At 38.6% G+C, this 24,129-nt stretch overlaps 1 protein-coding gene across 1 annotated transcript in view; it reads left to right on the top strand.

Moving 5' to 3' along the window:
- The window catches only part of ENKUR (enkurin, TRPC channel interacting protein), a 38,471-nt gene that overhangs the window by 1,471 nt on the left and 12,871 nt on the right, over positions 1-24,129 (top strand). Inside the window, exons 2-4 of the mRNA XM_061436036.1 lie at positions 7,662-7,807; positions 17,044-17,267; positions 23,019-23,165. Coding sequence (XP_061292020.1) covers positions 7,662-7,807; positions 17,044-17,267; positions 23,019-23,165 — 517 coding nt within the window. The remainder of the gene's footprint in view (positions 1-7,661; positions 7,808-17,043; positions 17,268-23,018; positions 23,166-24,129) is intronic.

The following is a 24,129-nucleotide window of genomic DNA, read 5'->3' as shown; positions in this document are numbered from 1 at the left end:
TTCTGATCTGTAAAAAAAATTACATGAACTGGTATATCTTTAAGGTCTTTCAGATCTTAATTGTCAGTTTTCTTTTTTAGTAGTTACTTGGAGTGCCTAACATCTTCAACAGGTGGACAGATCCTTCATTTTTAAGCCTGAGTATCTTTTTTTTAACCAGACCAATACCTATTTTGTTTTCCATTAACTTCTCAAAATCTAGTAGAGATTGGAAATAGGAATTCAAAGTAAGATTTGGTACAGTTTCAGAGTTTATGAGAAGTGTTCAAATTAACTATTGCTGAATGGAGTTTTAATCAAAAATTCCTGTATATTGTACAAGATAAAAGCTCCTCCTCTGTAACCCACTGGCAGATTATATTTTTCATAGAATCCTGAATTTGAATGTTAAGATAGTTTATTAAATAAGTGTTTTGTTTATTGGTAAATTTAAAAAGCTTTACTGTGTCTAGGTGGCTTTTTCAAGAAATTTTATAGGAAAAATCTTTATTTAGTTGGCAAATGTGTAATATCACCCTTGGGTAATGTTGCAGTGACAGCTCAAACTCCTTGGTTTACTCTGAAGAAATAAGTAGGAAAAACTAACTTATGGTGAAAAGAATAGAAGGCATCCATATGTGATGCCAGAGAACTCTTTGTGTTAGGGTAAAGTCAACCTACACTGCCAGCAACGACCAAGAGGAGTTTTTAATTCGATAAGATGTCGTGCTTGCAAGACACTAATTTATAAAAAACAGAGCATAATAAAACTTTTAACCAATTCTCTCTCTCCACTGTAACAAATTGCCCTCACAGTAACACAATCACCCTTAGCCAATTCCCTTATTAGTAGTAAGAATTCTTACTAAGAAAGAAATATATTAAGCTATGAGTCTTTGCATCACTGAGTTATATACCCAGTTTCAAGAAAGTTCACTGCAGCTCTTTGCAAGTCTTGAAGATGATTGTTCAGCTTTCACAAAGAGGCAGATTCCTTGGGGAAACCACAATTGATGGTACCTGATCTCCCATACCTCAGAGATTCCAGTCTCCTTGGGGAACTGACAGATAAACATTAAAGTGTTGGTTAACAATAAAACCATACATCGTTGAAAACCCTAATGAGAGATGCAGATGCTAAATGAGAATTTAGAAAATGGATATATGAAATCAAAGTGGGATGAAGGACACCCTCTTCCAGTTGAACTGTGAGCTATGAGCAGTCTAAAGTTCTACACAATTAAGAAGTGCTGTAATAATACTGGCCTGAAATTTTAAAACAAAACAAGCATATAGCAGTAGTTAACCAGATGTTCATCTAGTCGAATAGAATTAAAAAAAAAAAAAAACTCAATGAAACATCAGATTGTACCAACTTTTGGTCTATTTCAAATAAATTGCCATGGAAATGTTTATCTAAAGACTTAATATGACTAAATATATCATGACTATTGGCAAGAAAATATAAGTATGGTATGTTTTTTGAATATGACAACTTTAGCCCACATGTAATAAAAAAGTAGGACCAGTTGTCTGAGTCACCCCTAGATCTTTACAATAAAACCACACCATCTAGAAAATGGAATCAAATGCAACTATTGAAAGTGTAATGGAAGCAAGCTCAGTGTTCATCAATAGCTGAATGGATAAAGAAGATGTGTGTATATGTATATACACACATATACATGCAATGGATTGCTACTCAATTATAAAAAAGCATGGAATTTTGCCATTTGCAGCAACATGTATGGATTTGGAGAGCATTATTTTTTGTGTAATACGTCAGAGAAAGACAAATACTGTGGCGTCACTTAAATGTAGAGTCTAAAAAATACAACAGAGTAGGGAAAACAAAAAAGAAGCAGATTCACAGATAAAAAGAACAAACTAGTGGTTACCAGTGGGGGTGGGGGGCAGGGAGAAGGGGAATACAAGGGTAGGGCAAAAGGGTTGTTATGGAATTATATGAAATGTGGGTGAAACTTGCATGATTTGAAAGTTGTAAAGCACTATAGCATTGAAAAAATCTTTCATTCAAAAAAAAGTGTAAGTTTTACATATATTAATTATGAAAAGAAATCACATTATCAAGTTAAAATCAAGTTACAATTCATACATAGATATATAAAAAATTTTTTGGAAAATTGAGATTAATGGAACCTATTAATAGATCTTTATTCTTGTGTTATTGAGATATAATTGACATACACCATTATATTAGTTTCATCATTTAAAAATTTTGTAATTTGGAAAAAGTTATTATTCATATAGAATAAAATATCTTGTTTTCTATGACATGGTAAGCTTTCAGTTCACACACAAAATAGTGGAATGAATCACAAGATGCAATTTTTAAAAAGGTGAGTATACACACTCCTTTTTACCTCAAAAAAGGTGATTAGTCAGATCATATATGCTAATTCCAGTTTCCATGGGAATTTGAAGGCACAGGTTTGGATTGAACATTACTTCTTGAAGGTATCTAATGTGCTCATTCATTTTGGACTGTAATTAATTCCTAGCCATTGAGTTCAAAGTTGAGGAAAGTCTTCTAAAAGCAAGAAAAAATTTAATGTTTCTCCACACAAACTTATCTACATAGTAAGGTGAGAATACAAGTTACTAAAAGTGGTGTAGCTGAATTTCTGCTTCCAATCAAGAATGGAATTTACCCTCTCACCTTAAGCAATTAAAACACCAGGAAAATATATGTAAAACAATGGTTTTTTAGACACTGAACAATAAGCAGCACAGAACGGTCATCCCTAAGTGAAGGGAAACAAGACCTACAATTGTCCCAATATTCTCCCTGGAGAAAATCTCCAGACAAAAGTTCAGGAAAGAGAAATTAAAACAAAATTCAGCAGTTTCACTGAGTTAAAGTGACAGGATTCAGAATTTGAGGTCAAAGGGAAGTCGCTCAGTCATGTCCGACTCTTTGCGACCCCATGGACTGTAGCCCACCAGGCTCCTCCATCCATGGGATTCTCCAGGCAAGAGTACTGGAGTGGGTTGCCATTTCCTTCTCCTTGAGGAGGTCAAGCCATATACAATTCATAGCACAGAGTACTGTAGAGGAGAGAACTGCATAGATAAAAAATTATGGAAGTATACAGGAGGATTTCCCTGATGTCTTTGGTTGACAGTCCACATGTATGATGAAACTACCAAGGCCAGAGAAATAGCCAACAGAAAGCAGCAGAGCCAGATAAAGTTTATGTTCCCACCAACCAGAGTGAATCTCATAAGATACAGGGGATTGAGTGCTGTACCAGGAAGTAGGACCGACTTAGAACTGGACTAAAAGTTTCTAGTCCCAGAAATATAATATGTATAACCAAGAGAAAAATCAGTCAATACAAACAGACAAAGAAACAATATCAGTGAGAGAATTAGTAGACAAGAACATTAAAACCACTATTTAAAATATTTTCATGTGTTCCAAATGCAGATGAAAACATGAGCAAGACATAGAAATAGAAGGATAAAAAAATTAAGTTGAATACATAAATAATACTATGTCTAAAATGAAAATAGTATACTGAATGGGGATAATAGCTAAGACACTGAAGAAAAAAATATTTTTGGATTTAAAGACATAAAACAACACAAAATGAAAATGAGAGGGGAAAAAAACTGAGAAGGAATACAGAATCAGTGAGCTGTTGACCACATCAAGCAACCTAACACAAGTGTAATTAGGATCCCAGAAGGAGAGTAGACAGATAAAGAAGAAATATTTGAATAGTGGTCAAAATTTTTATAAAATTAATGAGATCTTTAAATCTACAAATCAAAGAATCATTATGAACCCCAAGAGGGAAAAGGAGGAGTTGTAAGAAGAGAAGAGGGAAACCATTCCAAGGGGAATTAACATAAACTTTCCTAAAACCAGTAATAAAGAGAAAAATACTAAAAACAGCCAAGGAAAAAAGAAACATTGCATACAGAGGAAGAAGGAAGGTCAGCAAATATTTCATCAGAAAACACAGGAAGCCAGAAGTTTTAAAAGTCCATAATGCACAAGAAAGTGGTATGAGCTGGAAATTTGGATTTGCACAATGACATAAAGATTACATAAAATGGTAAATATGGCTTCCCAGGTGACTCGATGGTAAAAGAATCTACCTGCCAATGCAGGTGTCACAGGAGACAAGAGTTTGATCCCTGGGTCAGGAAAATCCCCTGTAGGAGGAAAGGGCAACCCACTCCAGTATTCTTGCCTGGAGAATCCCATGGACAGAGGAGCCTGGTGGGCTACAGCCCATAGGGTCACAAAGAGTCGAACCCAACTGAGCATACACACACACACACAGATGGGTAAATGTTAGTTTTTTTTTTTTTCTTTTTAAATTTCGTTACAATATACTTAGGTTTTTAAGGGGAAAATAACCACAATGAATTACAGGTTTTATAACACTCACAGAACCCTAGGATAAAGATGGGGGAGGGGTAGAAGCTTTTGTGAGGTTCTTATATCCTGTAGTATAATAATACTTATAGTATAATAATACTTGAAGGTAGACTGTGATGAGGTAAACATATATTGTAAACCTTAGAACTTCTACAAAATAAAAACAAAAGATAAGACAGCACAAAATAAGGAAGAACCAGCAATGGGATATGTAGAAAACAATAGCAAGATGGAAATTTTAAATACAAATACATTTTTAAAAATCACATTAAATGTCAGTAGTCCAAACAATTACGAAACTGTTAGAAAGGATAAAAATTCTATGTTCTCCATAAGCTGCTGCTAAGTCACTTCAGTCGTGTCCAACTCTGTGCTACCCCACAGATGGCAGCCCACCAGGCTCCGTCATCCCTGGGATTCTCCAGGCAAGAACACTGGAGTGGGTTGCCATTTCCTTCTCCAGTGCGTGAAAGTGAAAAGTGAAAGTGAAGTCGCTCAGTCGTATCCAACCCTCAGCGACCCCATGGACTGCAGCCCACCAGGCTCCTCCGTCCATAGGATTTTCCAGGCAAGAGTACTGGAGTGGGGTGCTATTGAAAACCCCCTTAAAAAATAAAGACACAGAAAAAAACTCAAAGAATAGACAAATATTGTATTATCATAAAGGAATACTGGATTGGTTATATTAATATCAAACAGTAGATTTTAGACTATAGAATTTTAAGAGGGATAAAGAGTATTACTTTCTAATAATGAAGTGATCAGTTTTTCAAGAAGGTATGCTAATTCTAAAGGCTGTGTACCTACTAATGGAGCTTCAAAATACATGAAGCAAAAGCTGGCAGAACTAAAAGAAGAAATAAATCCACAATTGTAATCAGAGATTTCAACATCTCTCTTTCAATGATTATTAGAACACTTGAAAATAGTATCCAACCTGTTTTGTCCTGTCAGTTATAGAACACTCCAGCCAATAGCGGCAGTTGTTGAATAGTGGTCAAAAGTTCTATATACACTTCCTTTTCCAGTGTATATAGAACATTTACCAAGATAGAATGTGCTTTGTGTCATAAAACAAGTGTCAAAAAACTTTAAAGGATTGAAATTTTACAAACTATATTTTTTTAACCATGATAGAAATTAATTAGAAATCAGAGAGATATCTGGAAAGTCCCCAAACAAGCATAACACATCTAAACAAACTTCTAACACAAAGAAGACATCAGAAGGGGATTTAAAAGGTTTTTGAGCCGAATGCAAATGGAAGCATATCATATCAAAATTTGTGCTATGCAGCTATGAAGCAATGCCTAGAGGGAATTTTTGGCTTCTATTAGATAAGTCATTTCAGTCACTCAGTTGTGTCCAACTCTTTGCAACCCCATAGACTCCAGCACACCAGGCTTCCCTGTCCGTCACCAACTCCCAGATCTTGCTCAAACTCACGTCCATCGAGTCAGTGATGTCATCCAACCATCTCATCCTCTGTCATCCCCTTCTCTTTCCACCTTCGATCTTTCTCAGCATCTGGGTCTTTTCTAATGAGACGGTTCTTCGCATCAGGTGGCCACAGTATTGGAGTTTCAGCTTCAGCATCAGTCCTTCCAATGAATATTCAGAACTGATTTCCTTTAGGATGGAGTGATTGGAGGGACTCTCAAAAGTCTTCTCCAACACCACAGTTCAAAAGTATCAATTCTGTGGCACTCAGCTTTCTTTATAGTCCAACTCTCTCATCCATACATGACTACTGGAAAAACCATAGCTTTGACTAGACAGACCTTTGTTGGTGAAATAATGTCTCTGCTTTTTTTTTTTAATTTATTGATTTTTTTATTGAAGGATAATTGCTTTACAGAATTTTGTTGTTTTCTGTCAAATCTCAACATGAATCAGCCATAGGTATACAATATATCCCCTCCCTTTTGAACCTTCCTCCCATCTCACTCCTCTAGATTGATACAGAGCCCCTGTTTGAGTTTCCTGAGTCATACAGCAAATTCCCGTTGGCTATCTATTTTACATATGGTAATGTAAGTTTCCATGTTACACTTTCCATACATCTCACCCTCTCCTCCCCTCTCTCCATGTCCATAAGTCTATTTTCTATGTTTGTTTCTCCATTGCTGCCCAGTAAATAAATTCTTCAGTACCATTTTTCTAGATTCTGTATATATATATTACAGTATAATATTTATCTCTCTTTCTGACTTACTTCACTTTGTATAATAGGCTCTAGGTTCATTCACCTCATTAGAACTGACTCAAATGCATTCCTTTCTAATATGCTGTCTAGGTTGGTCATAGCTTTTCTTCCAAGGAGCAAGCGTCTTTTAATTTCATGGCTGCAGTCACCATCTGCAGTGATTGTGGAGCCCCCCAAAATAAAGTCTCTCACTGTTTCCATTGTTTCCCCATCTGCTTGCTATGAAGTGATGGGACGAGATGCCATGATTTTTTGAATGTTGAGTTTTAAGCCAGCTTTTTTACTCTTCTCTTTCACTTTCATTAAGAGGCTCTTTAGTTCTTCTTTGCTTTCTGCCATCTGCATCTGAGATTGCTGATATTTCTCCTGGCAATCTTGATTCCAGCTTGTGCTTCATCCAGCCCAGCATTTTGCATGATGTACTCTGCATATAAGTTAAATAAGCAGGGTGACAATATACAACCTTGACATACTCTTTTCCCAATTTGGAACCAGTCTGTTGTTCCATGTCTGGTTCTAACTGTTGCTTCTTGACCTGCATATAGATTTCTCAGGAAACACATATAAGTATAAATGTTCAAAGTCAAATAGCTAAAATTGTACCTTAAGAAACTTAAAGAGAAAAAACTCCAAATAATGAGATATAATAATGATCAGTGCAGAAATCATTGAAATGGCAAATGTGAACATTAGAGAAGACTTATAAGCAAAAGAAAAAGAACAAAAGAGAGAGAGAGAGGAGAGACACACTACCAATATCAGAAATGGGAGAGGTTACATCATTATAAATGCTACAGATGGTCAAAGAGTAGTAAGTAAATACTATGATCATCTTTATCCTGGCACTGTTTTATTAGAGTAAAACTTTAATCTAGCTTGCCTAAGCCTGATGGACAGGGCTCAGATAATTATGCTTAATGGCTATCTCCAATTGAATATAAATATATATTATAGAATATAGAATATAGCTATATGTAAGTTAGAAATGTATATATCCTTTTGAAAACTTTATATGGTTTTTATTAAAGATACACATGCTACAGTTTTTTTTTTTATTTTTAGGTATGTATCAATTTTTAAAGCAACTGTAAAAGATGACATGCAAAAATTTAAAACTGCGATGAAAACTATGGGACCAGCAAAACTTGAAGTACCTTCTCCAAAGGATTTCCTGAAGAAACACTCAAAGGAAAAAATTCTACCACCCAGTAGGTTTTATCACTTTTTAATTTTAAAAGTGTTTACGGGTAATTTAACTACAATTATCTTGTCTGTGAATATTAAATGTTCACAGTAATAACAACTTCAGCTCATATTAAACAGAATTTTAGAGGCTAGGAAAAAGCAGAAATCAGGAATATAGTACGTTCACCGTAGTATTCCTAGCAGCATTATTTAGTCAAGACATGGAAGCAACCTAAGTGCCCATCAGCAGATTAATGGATAAAGAAGTTGTGGTATATGTATACAATGCAATACTGCTGCTGCTGCTGCTAAGTGGCTTCAGTCGTGTCCTACCCTGTGCGACCCCATAGACGGCAGCCCACTCAACCATAAAAAAAGAATGAACTATTGCCATTTGCAGCAACATGGATGGACTTGGAGGGTATTATACTAAGGGAAATAAGTCAAAGATGTAAACTTTTTGATGTCACTTATATGTAGAATATAAAAGAAAACAAACTGGTAAATATAACAAAAAAGAAGCAAACAGAGTAAACTAGTGGTTACCAGTGAGAAGAGGGAAAAGAGAGGCAATAAAATAGGGGATTAAGAGGTTCAAATTATTATGTATAAAATAAGATACAATGATACATTGTATAACAAGTGATACAGTCAAATTTTATAGTAATTATAAATGGAGTATAACCTTTAAAAATTCTGAATCACTATATTGTATACCTGTTACTTATAATATTACAAATCCACTACAATGAAAAAATGTATTTTAAAAAATTCTCAAAAACCCCACTATGTAGTAGAAAAAGAGAGTCAGTTCAGTTCAGTTGCTCAGTCGTGTCCTACTCTTTTCGACACCATGAATCGCAGCATGCCAGGCCTCCCTGTCCATCACCAACTCCCGGAGTTCACCTAGACTCATGTCCATCAAGTCAGTGATGCCATCCAGCCATCTCATCCTCTGTCATCCCCTTCTCCTCCTGCCCCCAATCCCTCCCAGCATCAGAGTCTTTTCCAATGAGTCAACTCTTCTCATGAGTTGGCCAAAGTACTGGAGTTTCAGCTTTAGCATCATTCCTTCCAAAGAGATCCCAGGGCTGATCTCCTTCAGAATGGACTGGTTGGATCTCCTTGCAGTCCAAGGGACTCTCAAGAGTCTTCTCCAAAACCACACTTCAAAAGCATCAATTCTTCGGCGTTCAGCCTTCTTCACAGTCCAACTCTCACATCCATACATGACCACAGGAAAAACATAGCCTTGACTAGACAAACCTTTGTTGGCAAAGTAATGTCTCTGCTTTTGAATATGCTGTCTAGGTTGGTCATAACTTTCCTTCCAAGGAGTAAGCGTCTTTTAATTTCATGGCTGCAGTCACCATCTGCAGTGACTTTGGAGCCCCAAAAATAAAGTCTGACACTGTTTCCACTGTTTCCCCGTCTATTTCCCAGAAAAAGAGAGTAGAGAATGCTAAATTTCCTTCCCCAAAGACTTTCCTTTTGAAGGTGTAAGCATCTTGAACTATATCTTGGACTATATGATAAAGCCCCACCTCGAGCACCACCCACCATCTTCAGATCTAGCCATACGACATCAATAACAAGCAACAATTATAAGAGTTCTAAACCCCAAATGGGCAAAATTGCTTGGCCTCTGAACCTTATCTGTCTTTTTTCCAGGAAATGAAAATACAACCATTGCTATCAGTTGTCAAAGCAATGACCAGTCTCATTTTAGCTTTGAGTATGGGGCTTTAAATTTCTCAGATCTCGAAGACCATTAGGACAATGAAAGAACTGGATGTAATGGAAGAGGCTTCCTGAATGAGAATCAGTTTCTTGGGCATGCTACCTGTGCAGCCACCCTGGGCCCCATGCTTCAAAGGATCCCACACTTGGTTTAATGCTCTGCTTTTGTCATCTTGAAATTCCTAATAACTTTTTATCAAGGAGTCCCACATTTTCATCTTGTGCTGGGCCTCACAAATGATGTAGTCAGTTGTGATCATAAAGCACATGGATATTGGGGGAAAGGCCATTAGAAAAGTGGAGAATAGATGAAAAAGGATTTGTGACAAGTATGCATGAAGCAGCTTCTTCCCATCTTGAGTATGTCTTCCCTGCTGGTTTTGGGTAATAAACACAAGAGGGCAATGAGTCTATGTCTTTTAAACAGTTAGCCTCTTCCCATCTTCTTGGATCAAAGAACTAACACAGTATGTCAAGCCCAGTGAGGGTATCACCTTTTGACAAAAATGTGACTCCTTCTCCCTATGGCAATGGTTTGTGTCCCACAATCCTCTCATAATCCATATGCCATGATAAAGGATGAGGGCATTATTAGGAAAGATGGAAGAAGCAAGTATGAAAATACAATATTAATGTTTAAATTCAGGTCTTTGAAAGTCTCCTGTCTTTTCCTCGAGTGTTATTTTGCAATGCACAGCCACTCAAGAATACTGGAAAATCTTAAAATAGAATTTAATTCCTTAAGTGCCTTAGGACCAGTAATATTACTTGAGTCCTTATGAATACTCACCAAAGTTAAGCATATTACATAGCACAACTACCAAACTGTAAATCCTAAGTTTCAAATAAGAAAAAAGAGATGAAGTCTGTCTCTCCTCTTATAAACATTATAAGGTAGTTCAGTTCAGTTCAGTTACTCAGTCATGTCCGACTCTTTGCGACCCCATGAACTGCAGCACGCCAGGCCTCCCTGTCCATCGCCAACTCCCAGAGTTCACCCAAACTCATGTCCATTGAGTCGGTGATGCCATCCAACCATCTCATCCTCTGTCATCCCTTCTCCTCCTGCCTTCAATCTTTTCCAACATCAGGGTCTTTTCAAATGAGTCAGCGCTTCGCATCAGGTGGCCAAAGTATTGGAATTTCAGCTTCAACATCAGTCCTTCCAATGAACATCCAGGAATGATCTCCTTTAGGATGGACTGGTTGGATCTCTTTGCAGTCCAAGGGACTCTCAAGAGTCTTCTCCAACACCACAGTTCAAAAGCATCAATTCTTCGGCACTCAGCTTTCTTCACAGTCCAACTCTCACAACCATACATGACCACTGGAAAAACCATAGCCTTGACTAGACGGACCTGTATTAACAAAGTAATGTCTCTGCTTTTTAATATGCTGTCTAGGTTGGTCATAACTTTCCTTCCAAGGAGTAAGCGTCTTTTAATTTTATGACTGCAATTACCATCTGCAGTGATTTTGGAGCCTCCCAAAATAAAGTCTGACACTGTTTCCACTGTTTCCCCATCTATTTGCTATGAAGTGATGGGACTGGATACCATGACCTTAGTTTTCTGAATGTTGAGCTTTAAGCCAACTTTTTCACTCTCCCTTTTCACTTTCATCAAGAGGCTTTTTAGTTCCTCTTCACTTTCTGCCGTAAGGGTGTTATCATCTGCATATCGGAGGTTATTGATATTTCTCCTGGCAATCTTGATTCCAGCTTTTGCTTCTTCCAGCCCAGCGTTTCTCATGATGTACTCTGCATAGAAGTTAAATAAGCAGGATGACAATGTACAGCCTTGATGTACTCCTTGCCTATTTGGAACCAGTCTGTTGTTCCATGTCCAGTTCTAACTGTTGCTTCCTGACCTGCATACAGGTTTCTCAAGAGGCAGGTCAGGTGGTCTGGTATTCCTATCTCTTTAAGAATTTTCCACAGTTTATTGTGATCCACACAGTCAAAAGCTTTGGCGTAGTCAATAACGCAGAAGTAGATGTTTTTCTGGAACTCGCTTGCTTTTTCAATGATCCAGCAGATGTTGGCAATTTGATCTCTGGTTCCTTTGCCTTTTCTAAAACCAGCTTTAACCTCTGGAAGTTCACGGTTCACGATTGCTGAAGCCTGGCTTGGAGAATTTTGAGGATTACTTTACTAGCGTGTGAGATGAGTGCAATTGTGTGGTAGTTTGAGCATTCTTTGGCATTGCCTTTCTTTGGGATTGGAATGAAAACTGACCTTTTCCAGTCCTGTGGCCACTGCTGAGTTTTCCAGATTTGCTGACATATTGAATGCAGCACTTTCACAGCATCATCTTTTAGCATTTGAAAGAGCTCAACTGGAATTCCATCACCTCCACTAGCTTTGTTCTTAGTGATACTTCCTAAGGCCGACTTGACTTCACATTGCAGTATGTCTGGCTCTAGGTGAGTGATCACATCATCATCATCTGGGTCGTGAGGATCTTTTTTGTATAGTTCTTCTGTGTATTCTTGCCACCTTTTCTTAATATCTTCTGCTTCTGTTAGGCCCATACCATTTCATCTTTGCATGAAATGTTATAAGGTAAAACAAACACAAAAATTCATTGGCCTTAAGAATAAAAAATTTGGGGTTTTACAAGAGCTTTAAAGGTCCATCAAAATAAGATAAAATAAAAGCCCATGCGGTGAAACAACGTTTTAGGTAACATAGGCCAAACAGCTACCAGTCTCTTTGTGCATATACTGCCATTTTGAACACAGTAACTTGCTAGACACACTGAAAAATATCTACAAGGTATATGAACATTTCTCTGAATTCAAGTAGTGGAACATCTGCATGACTACGAGACCCTGTTGATATTGCAATTTTGTTATAGCCTAAAGTGAAAAGTGAAAGTCAGAATTGCTCAGTTGTGTCTGACTCTTTGCCACCCCATGGACTATACAGTCCTTGGAATTCTCCAGGCCAGAACACTGGAGTGAGTAGCCGTTCCCTTCTCCATGGATCTTCCCACCCCAGGGATCGAATCCACCTCCGACACTGCAGGTGGATTCTTTACCAGTTGAGCCACCAGGGGAGCCCCAAAATACTGGAGTGGGTAGCCTATCTGTTCTCCAGCAGCTCTTCCTGACCCAGGATTCGAACCGGGGTCTCCTGCATTGTAGGCAAATTCTTTACCAGCTGAGCTATCAGGGAAGCCTAGAAAGAAACCAAATCATTTGGCTTTCGGATTTGGCAGTCAATTGTGGTCGTAGAGAATATAGATATCAGGGGGAATAATTTGTGACTAGACATCCTCACCCCTTTTTCCAAACCTCCCCACATTGTCTGCAAAGAGTCAGACATGCCTGAGCGACGAAGCAGCAGCCCCATTGCCATCCTCCACTCTTGTGTTGATAGACGAGATGATGCTTAGGTAGATACACCATACAGTAAGATGGGGGTAGGCTTTAGGCTTCATCCAGCGCACAACCACAAAGGAAGATTTATAATTTACTTACTCAACTGCTGCTGCTGCTAAGTCACTTCAGTCGTGTCCGACTCTGTGCGACCCCATAGACACAGCCCACCAGGCTCCCCCGTCCCTGGGATTCTCCAGGCAAGAACACTAGAGTGGGTTGCCATTTCCTTCTCTAAGGCATAAAAGTGAAAAGTCCAAGTGAAGTCACTCAGTCATGCCTGACTCTTAGCGACCCCATGGACTGCAGCCTACCAGGCTCCTCCATCCATAGGATTTTCCAGGCAAGAGTACTGTAGTGGGGTGCCATTGCCTTATCTGACTTACTCAACTAAGAATGAGTTATCAGTCTTCCTAAACTGTTGCTTTATTTTCTGAGAATTCACTTTTGCCTCTTAAATGCATTTCTAAAGCTTTAGTTAAGGAAGTCATCTGCATGCACTTTCAACTCATAATTAAATTTGGCTTCTAAATATTTCTCATGTGAACTTATAAAAGCCTCTGGTTTTGAGTTGAAAGAGACACATGTACCCCAATGTTCATCGCAGCACTGTTTACAATAGCCAGGAGATGGAAGCAACCTAGATGTCCATTGGCAGATGAATGGATAAAGAAGTTTGGTACATATACACAATGGACTAATTACTCAGCTATTAAAAAGAATGTATTTGAATCAGTTCTAATGAGATGGATGAAACTGGAGCCTATTATACAGAGTGAAGTAAGTCAGAAAGAAAAACACCAATACAGTATATTAACACATATATTTGGAATTTAGAAAGATGATAACAATGACCCTATATGTGAGACAGCAGAAGAGACACAGATGTAAAGAACAGATTTTTGGACTCTGTGGGAGAAGGCAAGGGTGGGATGATTTGAGAGAATAGAATTGAAACATGTATATTATCATATGTGAAAAAGATCGCCAGTCCAGGTTCGATGCATGAGACAGGGTGCTCAGGGCTGGTGCACTGGGATGACCCTGAGGGATGGGATAGGGAGGGAGGTGGGAGGGGGTTCAGGATGGGGAACACATGTACACCCGTGGCTGATTCATGTCAATGTATGGCAAAAACCACTACAATATTATAAAGTAATTAGCCTCCAATTAAAACAGATAAATTAATTTTTTTTAAAGCCTCTGGCTTTTTAGGCAAAATGGTTATACCATCCTTACTTGGGTATGTTTCAGTTCAGTTCAGTTCAGTCGCTCAGTTGTGTCCGACTCTTTGCAGCCCCATGAATCGCAGCACGCCAGGCCTCCCTGTCCGTCACCAACTCCCGGAGTTCACTCAGACTCACGTCCATTGAGTCAGTGATGCCATCCAGCCATCTCATCCTCTGTCGTCCCCTTCTCCTCCTGCCCCCAATCCCTCCCAGCATCAGAGTCTTTTCCAATGAGTCTGTTTTAGTAGATGGGAAATATTTGGGTTGTAACAGGTTTATTCTCTGCTCCAGGCTTTGTAAGAACTCCACAATTCAATTTCTGACAATTCACAACATCTCAGTAGTATGTTAAATAGGAAGAAGATAACTATTTTTGTAGGTCAAGAACAAGAAACAGTTTTACATATTGTTCAAGCAAATACATACATCGTAGTCTACACATTACATTTTTCCATCCCCCACTATCATGTAAACTCCATCAGAAAGGGGGCTTTGTGTCCTTTGTTCACTGCTGTACCCACAGTTCCTAGAGCAGTACCTGGGAACATAGTAAGTATTCAGCAAAAACATATTGCATGAATCAATGACTAAGTGAATATTGAAAGCTTCCTTTATAATATTTGTGGGGGGTATAGAATTATCAGGGGTATATTGGTTTGCTAGGAGAAGGCAATGGCACCCCACTCCAGTACTCTTGCCTTGAAAATCCCATGGACAAAGGAGCCTGGTAGGCTGTAGTCGATGGGGTCGCTAAGAGTCGGACACGACTGAGCGACTTCACTTTCACTTTTCACTCTCATGGACTGGAGAAGGAAATGGCAACCCACTCCAGTGTTCTTGCCTGGAGAATCCCAGGGATGGGGGAGCCTGGTGGGCTGCCGTCTACGGGGTCGCACAGAGTCGGACATGACTGATGTGACTTAGCAGCAGCAGCAGCAGGGCTGCTACCCTAACGAGTATGTGCGTGCTAAGCTGCTTCAGTCATGTCTGACTCTTTGAGACCCTATGGACTGTAGCCCTCCAGGCGCCTCTGTGCATGGGACTCTCCAGGCAAGAATACTGGAGTGGGTTGCCATTTCCTTCTCCAGGGGATCTTCCCAACCCAGATCAAACCTGTGTCTCTTACTGTCTCCGGCATTAGCAGGTGGATTGTTTATCACTACTGCCGCTTGGAAAGCCCCATGGAGTAGCTTAAGTAGAAATTTATTTTGTCACAATTCTGAGAGCTAGCATCGAAGGTCAGGGTGTTTCCCAGAATTATGTGACAGTCCAGTGGTTAGGACTCTGTGCTTCCATTGTAGGGATTATGGGTTCAATCCCTGGTCGGAGAAACAAATCCCACATGCCTCAAGGTGCAGCCAATAACAAACAAAAACACCATCAAGATATTTACAGGGTTCATTTCTTCTGAGACCTCTCTTCTTGGCTTCTAGATAGCTATCTTCTCCCTGTGTCTTCACATGGTCTTCCTTCTGTGTTTGTGTCCGAATTTCCTCCTTTTATAAGGAGATCATTCGTGGAGAAGGCAATGGCACCCCACTCCAGTACTCTTGCCTGGAAAATCCCATGGATGGAGGAGCCTGGTAGGCTGCAGTCCATGGGGTCGCTAAGAGTCGGGCACTACTGAGCGACTTCACTTTCACTTTTCACTTTCATGCATTGGAGAAGGAAATGGCAACCCACTACAGTATTCTTGCCTGGAGGATCCCAGGAAAGGAGGAGCCTAGTGGGCTGACATCTATGGGGTCGCACAGAGTCGGACACGACTGAAGCGACTTAGCAGCAGCAGCAGTAGCACCCTGATGCCTTCATTTTAACTTAAATCCCTCTTTAAAACTATGTTCAACTACAGTACCGTTCTGAGGTACTGGGCTTTAGGGCTTCAACATATGAATATGGGGGTCAGGACACAATTCAGCCCATAACAAGAGATCAATCCATTTCATAGACCTTTAATAATAAAATACTGTTTTTTTCCTTATAATAAAGGTTATATAAAATGATTTAAAAGTTCAAACAGTACAGAAATGAATAAAGACAAAGTACTTAGTAGTTGTGTTTGGGGTTAAGATCTGAGTAAGGTTTTGTCAAGATAGTTGTTGCCTTTGGTTCTGGGAAATAAAATGTAATTATTTTACATTTTAGCTTTTTGACAAACCACTTCTATGTGGCTGTATCAAAACAGGTGAGTCAGAATGGTCAAGTCAAAGAGACTGTGTAGAAACAGCCAGTTTCATCTGCTAATTAAGAGAATGTGGAATAGGGAAATAAGGTAAACTCTGGATAGTAGTTATTTAAGGAGGTGAAATGTAATCAGCGAGGAGTGAACAGGAAACCTCAACAGTATTGGTAATCTTTATTTCTTAAGATGCATGTTGGAGGCACAGCTATTACATGATTTTTATGCCTTGTAATAATAATCAATGATAATCATTGTAATGATAATCTGCAAAAAATTTCACAGATTCTTGGACTTTCAATACATCAAGTTTGATTTCTTTACTTTGTGATTTTATAGTAACTTTCCTGTGAAAATGATTATTCATAATATTGAAAGTACTCAGAAAAATGTTTTCATGTTTCTTTGAACTTTTTCAATGGGCAAACTAAATATTTGTTGAAATCTTTATAAGAAAATATTTTCATAATAGCTAATAAAAATGTATTAGCTCACATATGATTTAGGGAGTTTATTTTCTTCCCTTAGATTTTTATATTGTTCTTCAACATATTGATTATTTCACATTTAATATTTTGCATTTGTGATTACTGATTTTTACCTTAAATATTTGAATATATTTTTAATACAACTCTAATATACTAATGGTAAAATATCTGGATGTTATAAATAGTACTGAGTAGACATGTTTATGGTTTAACATTAACAATGGAAACGTTATGTCTAACAGAAAAAAAGTTTGAATGGAATGAGCGCAGAAAGCCACCTGTGCCATTGAGGACTGACCATCCAGTCATGGGAATACAGAGTGAAAAAAATTTTATAAATACAAATGCAGCTGATGTCATTATGGGAGTGGCTAAAAAGCCTAAACCAATTTATGTTGACAAAAGAACTGGAGACAAGCATGACCTTGAAACTTCAGGACTGGTTCCAAAGTACATCAATAAAAAGGTAGCCTTATGATAGATTAATAAAATCTGATATGTATAAAATAGATAACTAATGAGAACCTACTGTATAGCACAGAGAACTTGACTTGATGCTCTGTGGTGACCTAATGGGAAGGAAATCCCCAAAAGAGGGGATATATGTAAACACATAGCTGATTCACTTTGCTATAAGACAGAAACACAACATTGCAAGCAACTATACTCCAATATAAATTTGTTTTAAAATTAAGTAGTATTGTGGATATCAGCACAGTATTATAAAGCAATTACCTTCTAATAAAAAATTATAAAAATAATAGAGAAAGAAAATAGAATTTTTAAAAAAAATTCAAGGTGAAGATTTGGCATAGATTGATCTATCACTCAACTAGCTAGTTAGCTCTTAATAGTAAGCTTTTAGCAAGCTGACAGCTAATGTACACGAAAAACAATGAACAAGTTCACTAAACTTGGTTATTTATAAGATAATTATCATTTGTTTATATCTTTACTTGTCACATATCCCTATCAATTAAGATGGCAATTTCATGTATATACTTTACTGACTTTGTCTACAGAGACCCAGACTCAGCATTTCACATAGTGTTGCCTATAATTTAAAGTATTAGCAGTATTTCAAGATGATAATGCTTCTTCACATTAAAAACCTCTTCAAAGTTATGGTTCAGTAATTTCACCTTTTTCTCCTATTACTGCAATAGTTCATCTTAGCTTCCAAAAGAGAAGATCTTTCATAGGATGACCAGCTGTCCAGTTGCCCGGGACTAAGTTTTCCCCAACATGCAGGGCTTTCAGTGCTAAAACCAGAATGGGGAAAATTTTCAAGTAATAAAGTGTTATATAATTGACTACTGTAATTTTTAAAAAGACCTGATATTCAAATTATTCATAAAGATTCTATTATTACTAACGGTGCTTTCTGACAAACTCATGGTTACCAGTGGGAAGTGGAAAAGTAGAGGGGATTAAGAGGTACAAATTAGTATGGATAAAATAAATAAGCTACTAGGATATATTAAACAAGTAAGCTACAAGGGAAATATAGCCAACATTTTTAAACAGCTTTAAATGGTATATATAGTCTATAATTTATAAAAATTTTGAACCATTATGTTGTACACCTAAAACTGATAATACTATTGTAAATCACCTTTACTTCAATTAAAAAACAGTGCTCTCACTGAACAAATTCTCTAGATTGTCAATGCTCATTCCCCTGAAGTCTGCATTTGGTCCAAATCTAGTATGGTGAAAGTACAGAGAATTTGGAATGAACAACAACATGTAGTTTAGTAAAGGAAAACTACAGTTGTTTTCCTTAATTTCAGTTCTTAGTATATTTAAGAATTAGATCAGATCAGATCAGTCGCTCAGTCGTGTCCGACTCTTTGCAACCCCGTGAATCGAAGCATTCTGGGCCTCCCTGTCCATCACCAACTCCTGGAGTTCACCCAGACTCACATCCATCGAGTCAGTGATGCCATCCAGCCATCTCATCCTCTGTCGTCCCCTTCTCCTCTTGCCCCCAATCCCTCCCAGCATCAGAGTCTTTTCCAATGAGTCAACTCTTCACATGAGGTGGCCTAAGTACTGGAGTTTCAGCTTTAGCATCATTCCTTCCAAAGAAATCCCAGGGCTGATCTCCTTCAGAATGGACTGGTTGGATCTCCTTGCAGTCCAAGGGACTCTCAAGAGTCTTCTCCAACACCACAGTTCAAAAGCATCAATTCTTTGGCGCTCAGCCTTCTTCACAGTCCAACTCTCACATCCATACATGACCACAGGAAAAACCATAGCCTTGACTAGACGAACCTTTGTTGGCAAAGTAATGTCTCTGCTTTTGAATATGCTATCTAGGTTGGTCATAACTTTCCTTCCAAGGAGTAAGCATCTTTTAATTTCATGGCTGCAGTCACCATCTGTAGTGATTTTGGAGCCCATCTCTAAAAGATACTCATTTTTGGTGAGGTGGAATTGTCACTAGAAGCACAGTCATTATTGTAAATCTGGAAGGAATAACCTTTCAGAATATTCTAGGATTTAGTTATCAGTTTACGTTATCTTGGGCGTCCGTGGTGGCTCAGCTGATAAAAAATCTGCCCACAATATGGGAGACCTGGATTCGATCCCTGGGTTAGGAAGATCCCCTGGAGGATGGCAAGGCAACTCACTCCAGTATTCCTGCCTGGGAAATCCCATGGACTGTATAGTCCATGGGGTCGCAAAGAGTCGGATACAACTGAGTAGCTTTCACTTTCACTTTACATTATCTTTGTAACAGAATGAGAGAAATGAAGAGGAAAACAACTTTAGAACTGTCCATCCTATCAGTGTAGTGTAAATAATTCACAGTACTATTTCAGTTTGAATATATTCACTTGTGTATGGTTTGGAGTAAAACAGACCTTGAAAGTACTGAACAATAGTCTTTTCAGGACCTTCATTTCTATCTGAAAAGGTGCTTATCAGATAAGCATATGATTTCATTGCTGAAAATTATAGAAGCATGGGTTTAGCTGTTTAAATGTAGAAGTTTAAAGCTTAAAAAGCTTATGAAAAGAACCTTACATGAAACCTATTTTACTTTGCATGTTTATCAAACACAAAAATGCTGGAAACACACATAGTATGAGTACAAAATTCTAAAGAATAGTAATGCATAATAATGAGCGTGCTCAGTCACTCAGTCGTGTCTGAGTCTTTGTGACTCCATGGACTGTAGCCTGCCAGGGCTACAGAATCCCCTCTGTCCATGGGGTTCTCCAGGGAAGAATGCTGGAGTAGGTTGCCATTTCTTTTTCCAGTACATAATATAATGTGTGCGTGCTCAGTTGCTTCAGTAGTGTCCGACTCTTTGTGACCTTGTGGACTATAACCCACCAGCCTCCTCTCTGTCCATGGGATACTTCAGGCAAGAATACTGGAGTGGGTTGCCATGCCCTCCTTCAGGGGATCTTCCCAAGCCATGGATTGAACCCACATCTCCTGTGGCTCCAGCCTTGTAGGCAGATTCTTTACCTCTGAACCACTGGGGAAGCCTATGCTTAATAATAACTTGTGGCAAAAAAGAAAGGAAGAGGAAAAAAGAAATTGTAATAGTGATGGTTGAGGGGCTTGCATTAAGGTCATCCGGTGATCCACCATGATGAATCCAATGCCTGTTCACAATCAAAACAGGATCCTCAAGGCCATTGTTAGAGAAAAACTACTTAGTCCCTGAAAAACCCCTGATGCTCAGTTGGCTAAGACACCTCAGTAGGAGTCTGGGAGCTGGCAGCACACGCCAATGAAGATTTCAAGCTTCTCTTTGATACTTCCTCCTTCTATGGCCCCTGGAGGCTGCTCAGACTTCCTGTCCCATAGGGTGTTGAAAAGCAGAAATTTCATTCTCCTGGCTTTTTAAAACCATTTCCACCATCATTTCTCCACCATCTCACACACACACACACACACAAAACACCCCTTCTCCTTTGACGATCATGCTGTGTGTCCCCCTCCTCATGGCTGCATTCTGTGTAAGCCGCCCACTTCGATACATTTTCTGCCTTGAACAGGAAATTGAGTCTCCATCACAGAGACAGAAAAATGCTAGGTTAGTCTACCTGAGCTTGTCTACCAAGCAATGCAGATTCTCTGCTCCAATGGCACCCCACTCCAGTACTCTTGCCTGGAAAATCCCATGGATGGAGGAGCCTGGAAGGCTGCAGTCCATGGGGTTGCTGAGGGTCAGACACGGCTGAGCGACTTTCACTTTTCACTTTCATGCATTGGAGAAGGAAATGGCAACCCACTCCAGTGTTCTTGCCTGGAGAATCCCAGGGACCGGGGAGCCTGGTGGGCTGCCGTCTATGGGGTCGCAGAGAGTCGGACATGACTGAAGTGACTTAGTAGTAGTAGTAGTAATACTCTTGGTGGCTAAGCAGTCAGAGCTCGGGAAGGACTAACTCAGCTTACTTTCCACTTACCAGAGTTAAGTTTTAAAATCTATTATTGTTAAGTGAGACAGTAGGTCCTTTTTAGGGTGATGCCATTTTTAAAAAATGAGCGAACCTCATGTTTTAGTTCCAAGTAAAGTATTGTGTACCCATTTGTGCCATGAGGGCAATTTGTGTTAGCACAGTGAAGCATGGATGTTGGCCTGAGTTATACAGAGATAATAGTAAGACAGCATTTCAAATTCTAACTCTGCCACTTACTTAACTCCATGATTTTTTTTAACAAGTTATTAGATTTATCACAGCATTGTGATGATTAAATGATATAAAATATATTAAGCACTTGACACAATACCTGGCACCTAGTAAAAATTCAATGATGAGTGGATATTATAATATATGCAATTATTAATATCAATAGTATGCATTAGCTCTCAGTGATCCAGCACATGAGAATATTTCAGATCACTGCAGCTTTTCCTCATCTGTGAGGCAGTTCTTTTTCTTAAACAGAATATGCCACATATAATCTCTTGTGATGACACAGAATCATCATTATGAACCTCACTAATTGTACTGAGCTGAAAAGAGGTGTTGCTCTCAGTGTTTCCTGAAGTGGACTGAACTGGTTACCATTGAACTAATTTACCCAGAGTACTAATAACTAAATGCTCAGAGTACTGAGCTCTTAGTGTTTATCTGTATAGTGCTTTGCAACTTTCCAGAGCACATTTATATTAATAGCTAAGGTTTCTATCCCTTGTTCAGTCAGGATTAGGTTGGGTTATGCTGTGGCTAACAACCCCCAAACTTAAGTAACTAAAAGTAACTTAAGTTTTAGTGCTTCCTTGTGCTGCATGTCCTTTTGAGGGTTGCTGGGAGCTCTACTTCAGTCCTCATTCCAGGACCCAGCAACCCAAAGCATACCAGAGAGAAAAAGAACATCATACCAGAGAGAAAAAGAACATGGCAAGTCATCCATTAGTTCATAAGATTCAAAAAGGACAGAAGTTACTTGCACTCGCACGGGATAATGCTGGTCACATGGCTACATCTTACTTGAAAGGGGAGCAGGGAAGTATTGCCTCCAAGGAGAAGAACCAGGATATTTGTGCATAGTTTCAATGACTCATATCTCTCAACAGCTGCTTCCTCAGAGAGATCTTCCCTGACATTTTATCTCAATTAGTTCTCATGACTCTCTTTCTTCTTACTGTATTTATAAATGTTATTTTATAATCTCTTTTTGATGAGCTTTTCTCCCCACAGAAAACACATTCGGTGAGGACAGAAACTGCCTTTCTTATTCACTAGTGTAGCTGCCACCAAGTACATCCTCAAATAGTTTTTTTGGAGAATGAACAGGGGAGTAGTTCTGTGTCTCTGCACAGTGGTATCAACACATTCACTAACTTGAAAGAATCACAGCTGATTGCTTCACTGTCAGTCCTTATAAGCAGCCCAGGAGCCTAAAATTGTATTTTGTATTTCCAAAAACAACCTTAGGGGCCCAAGTCATTTTTTTTTTCTTAAAGCAGATGTGCCTAGTAGTTTTAAGAATCTGTTTTTACAATGCATTAGAAGCATTTATCTTCTTTAAAAAAAACAAAAAACAAAATTATGCAAAAGAGACCTCAAGATAAAAGCTACTAGTTCCCAATAGGAAAAACAAAAAAATCACTGACTTGTCAATTTGCAGTGTTTTGAGCAAAGGCTTTAAGTCTGTAACATCTCTTTTGCTCCTAATCTTTGCTTGGTATGTACACATATACAAGATAACTTTCAGGATTTTTTTTTTTCTGAAAAATCTTTGTAAGGATTATGGTGTCACACCTGAATATATATGTAAGCGAAACGAGGAAGTAAAGAAAGCCCAAGAAGAATATGATAACTATATCCAGGAAAACCTCAGGAAAGCAGCTATGAAAAGGCTATCTGATGAAGAAAGGGAAGCAGTTCTGCAGGTAAGCGTTCTGTAATTCACGTCTGTGTGGAATTCTTTGGAACATTTCTGAAAGGAGGGCCTAACATCAATGATCATTAAGGCCAGCACTTTGATTTTTGAAATCAGAACACTGTCTTTTGGTTACAGTGACAATTACATGCAGCAAAGCTGTTTCTTTGGGAAGAGCAAAATGTTGTAATATAAGGATTGTTGAATAATAATTCTTTTCTGACTGAGTGAGCTTCTGTTTTTTTCTGAGTAGTGTCATAAGAAAGTTCACTTTCTCCTTCAGTGAATATGCATCAGTTCAGTTCAGTTGCTCAGTTGTGTCTGACTCTTTGCAACCCCATGAATGGCAGCACGCCAGGCCTCCCTGTTCATCACCAACTCCCAGAGCTTGCTCAAACTCATGTCCATTGAGTGGATGATGCCCTCTAACCATCTCATCCTCTGTCATCCCTTTCTCCTCGTGCCCTCAATCTTTCCCAGCATCAGGGTCTTTTCCAATGAGTCAGCTCTTTGCATCAGGTGGCCAAAGTACTGAAGTTTCAGCTTCAACATCAGTCCTTCGAATTAACACCCAGGACCAATCTCCTTTAGGATGGACTGGTTGGATCTCCTTGCAGTCCAAGGGACTCTCAAGAGTCTTCTTCAACACCACAGTTCAAAAGCATCAATTCTTCAGTGCTCAGCTTTCTTTATAGTCCAACTGTTACATGAATATGCATAAATAAAGCAAAAAAGCATTTTTATTTCCATTCCCATGGCCCTGAATTTTTCAAAAATAATATTCATAAAATAGATATTTTTCACTAGGTGGAGCTCTAGAATAATTGAAACTGTCCTGTCCCTAGACCAACTTTTTTTTTCTTTCTTATAAGCAAATGTCTAGATTTTAAAATAACCAAGTGTTACGTTTTACCTGTGATTTATTTATTTTGACTAAAATAGACTTAAAGACACTTATGTTGGAGTTTTTAATG

The sequence above is a fragment of the Bos javanicus genome, chromosome 13 (assembly GCF_032452875.1).
Source record: "Bos javanicus breed banteng chromosome 13, ARS-OSU_banteng_1.0, whole genome shotgun sequence".
NCBI classification, from domain to species: domain Eukaryota; kingdom Metazoa; phylum Chordata; class Mammalia; order Artiodactyla; family Bovidae; genus Bos; species Bos javanicus.
Note: the sequence above shows the minus strand (reverse complement) of the source record. Positions and strands in the feature narration are given on the sequence as shown.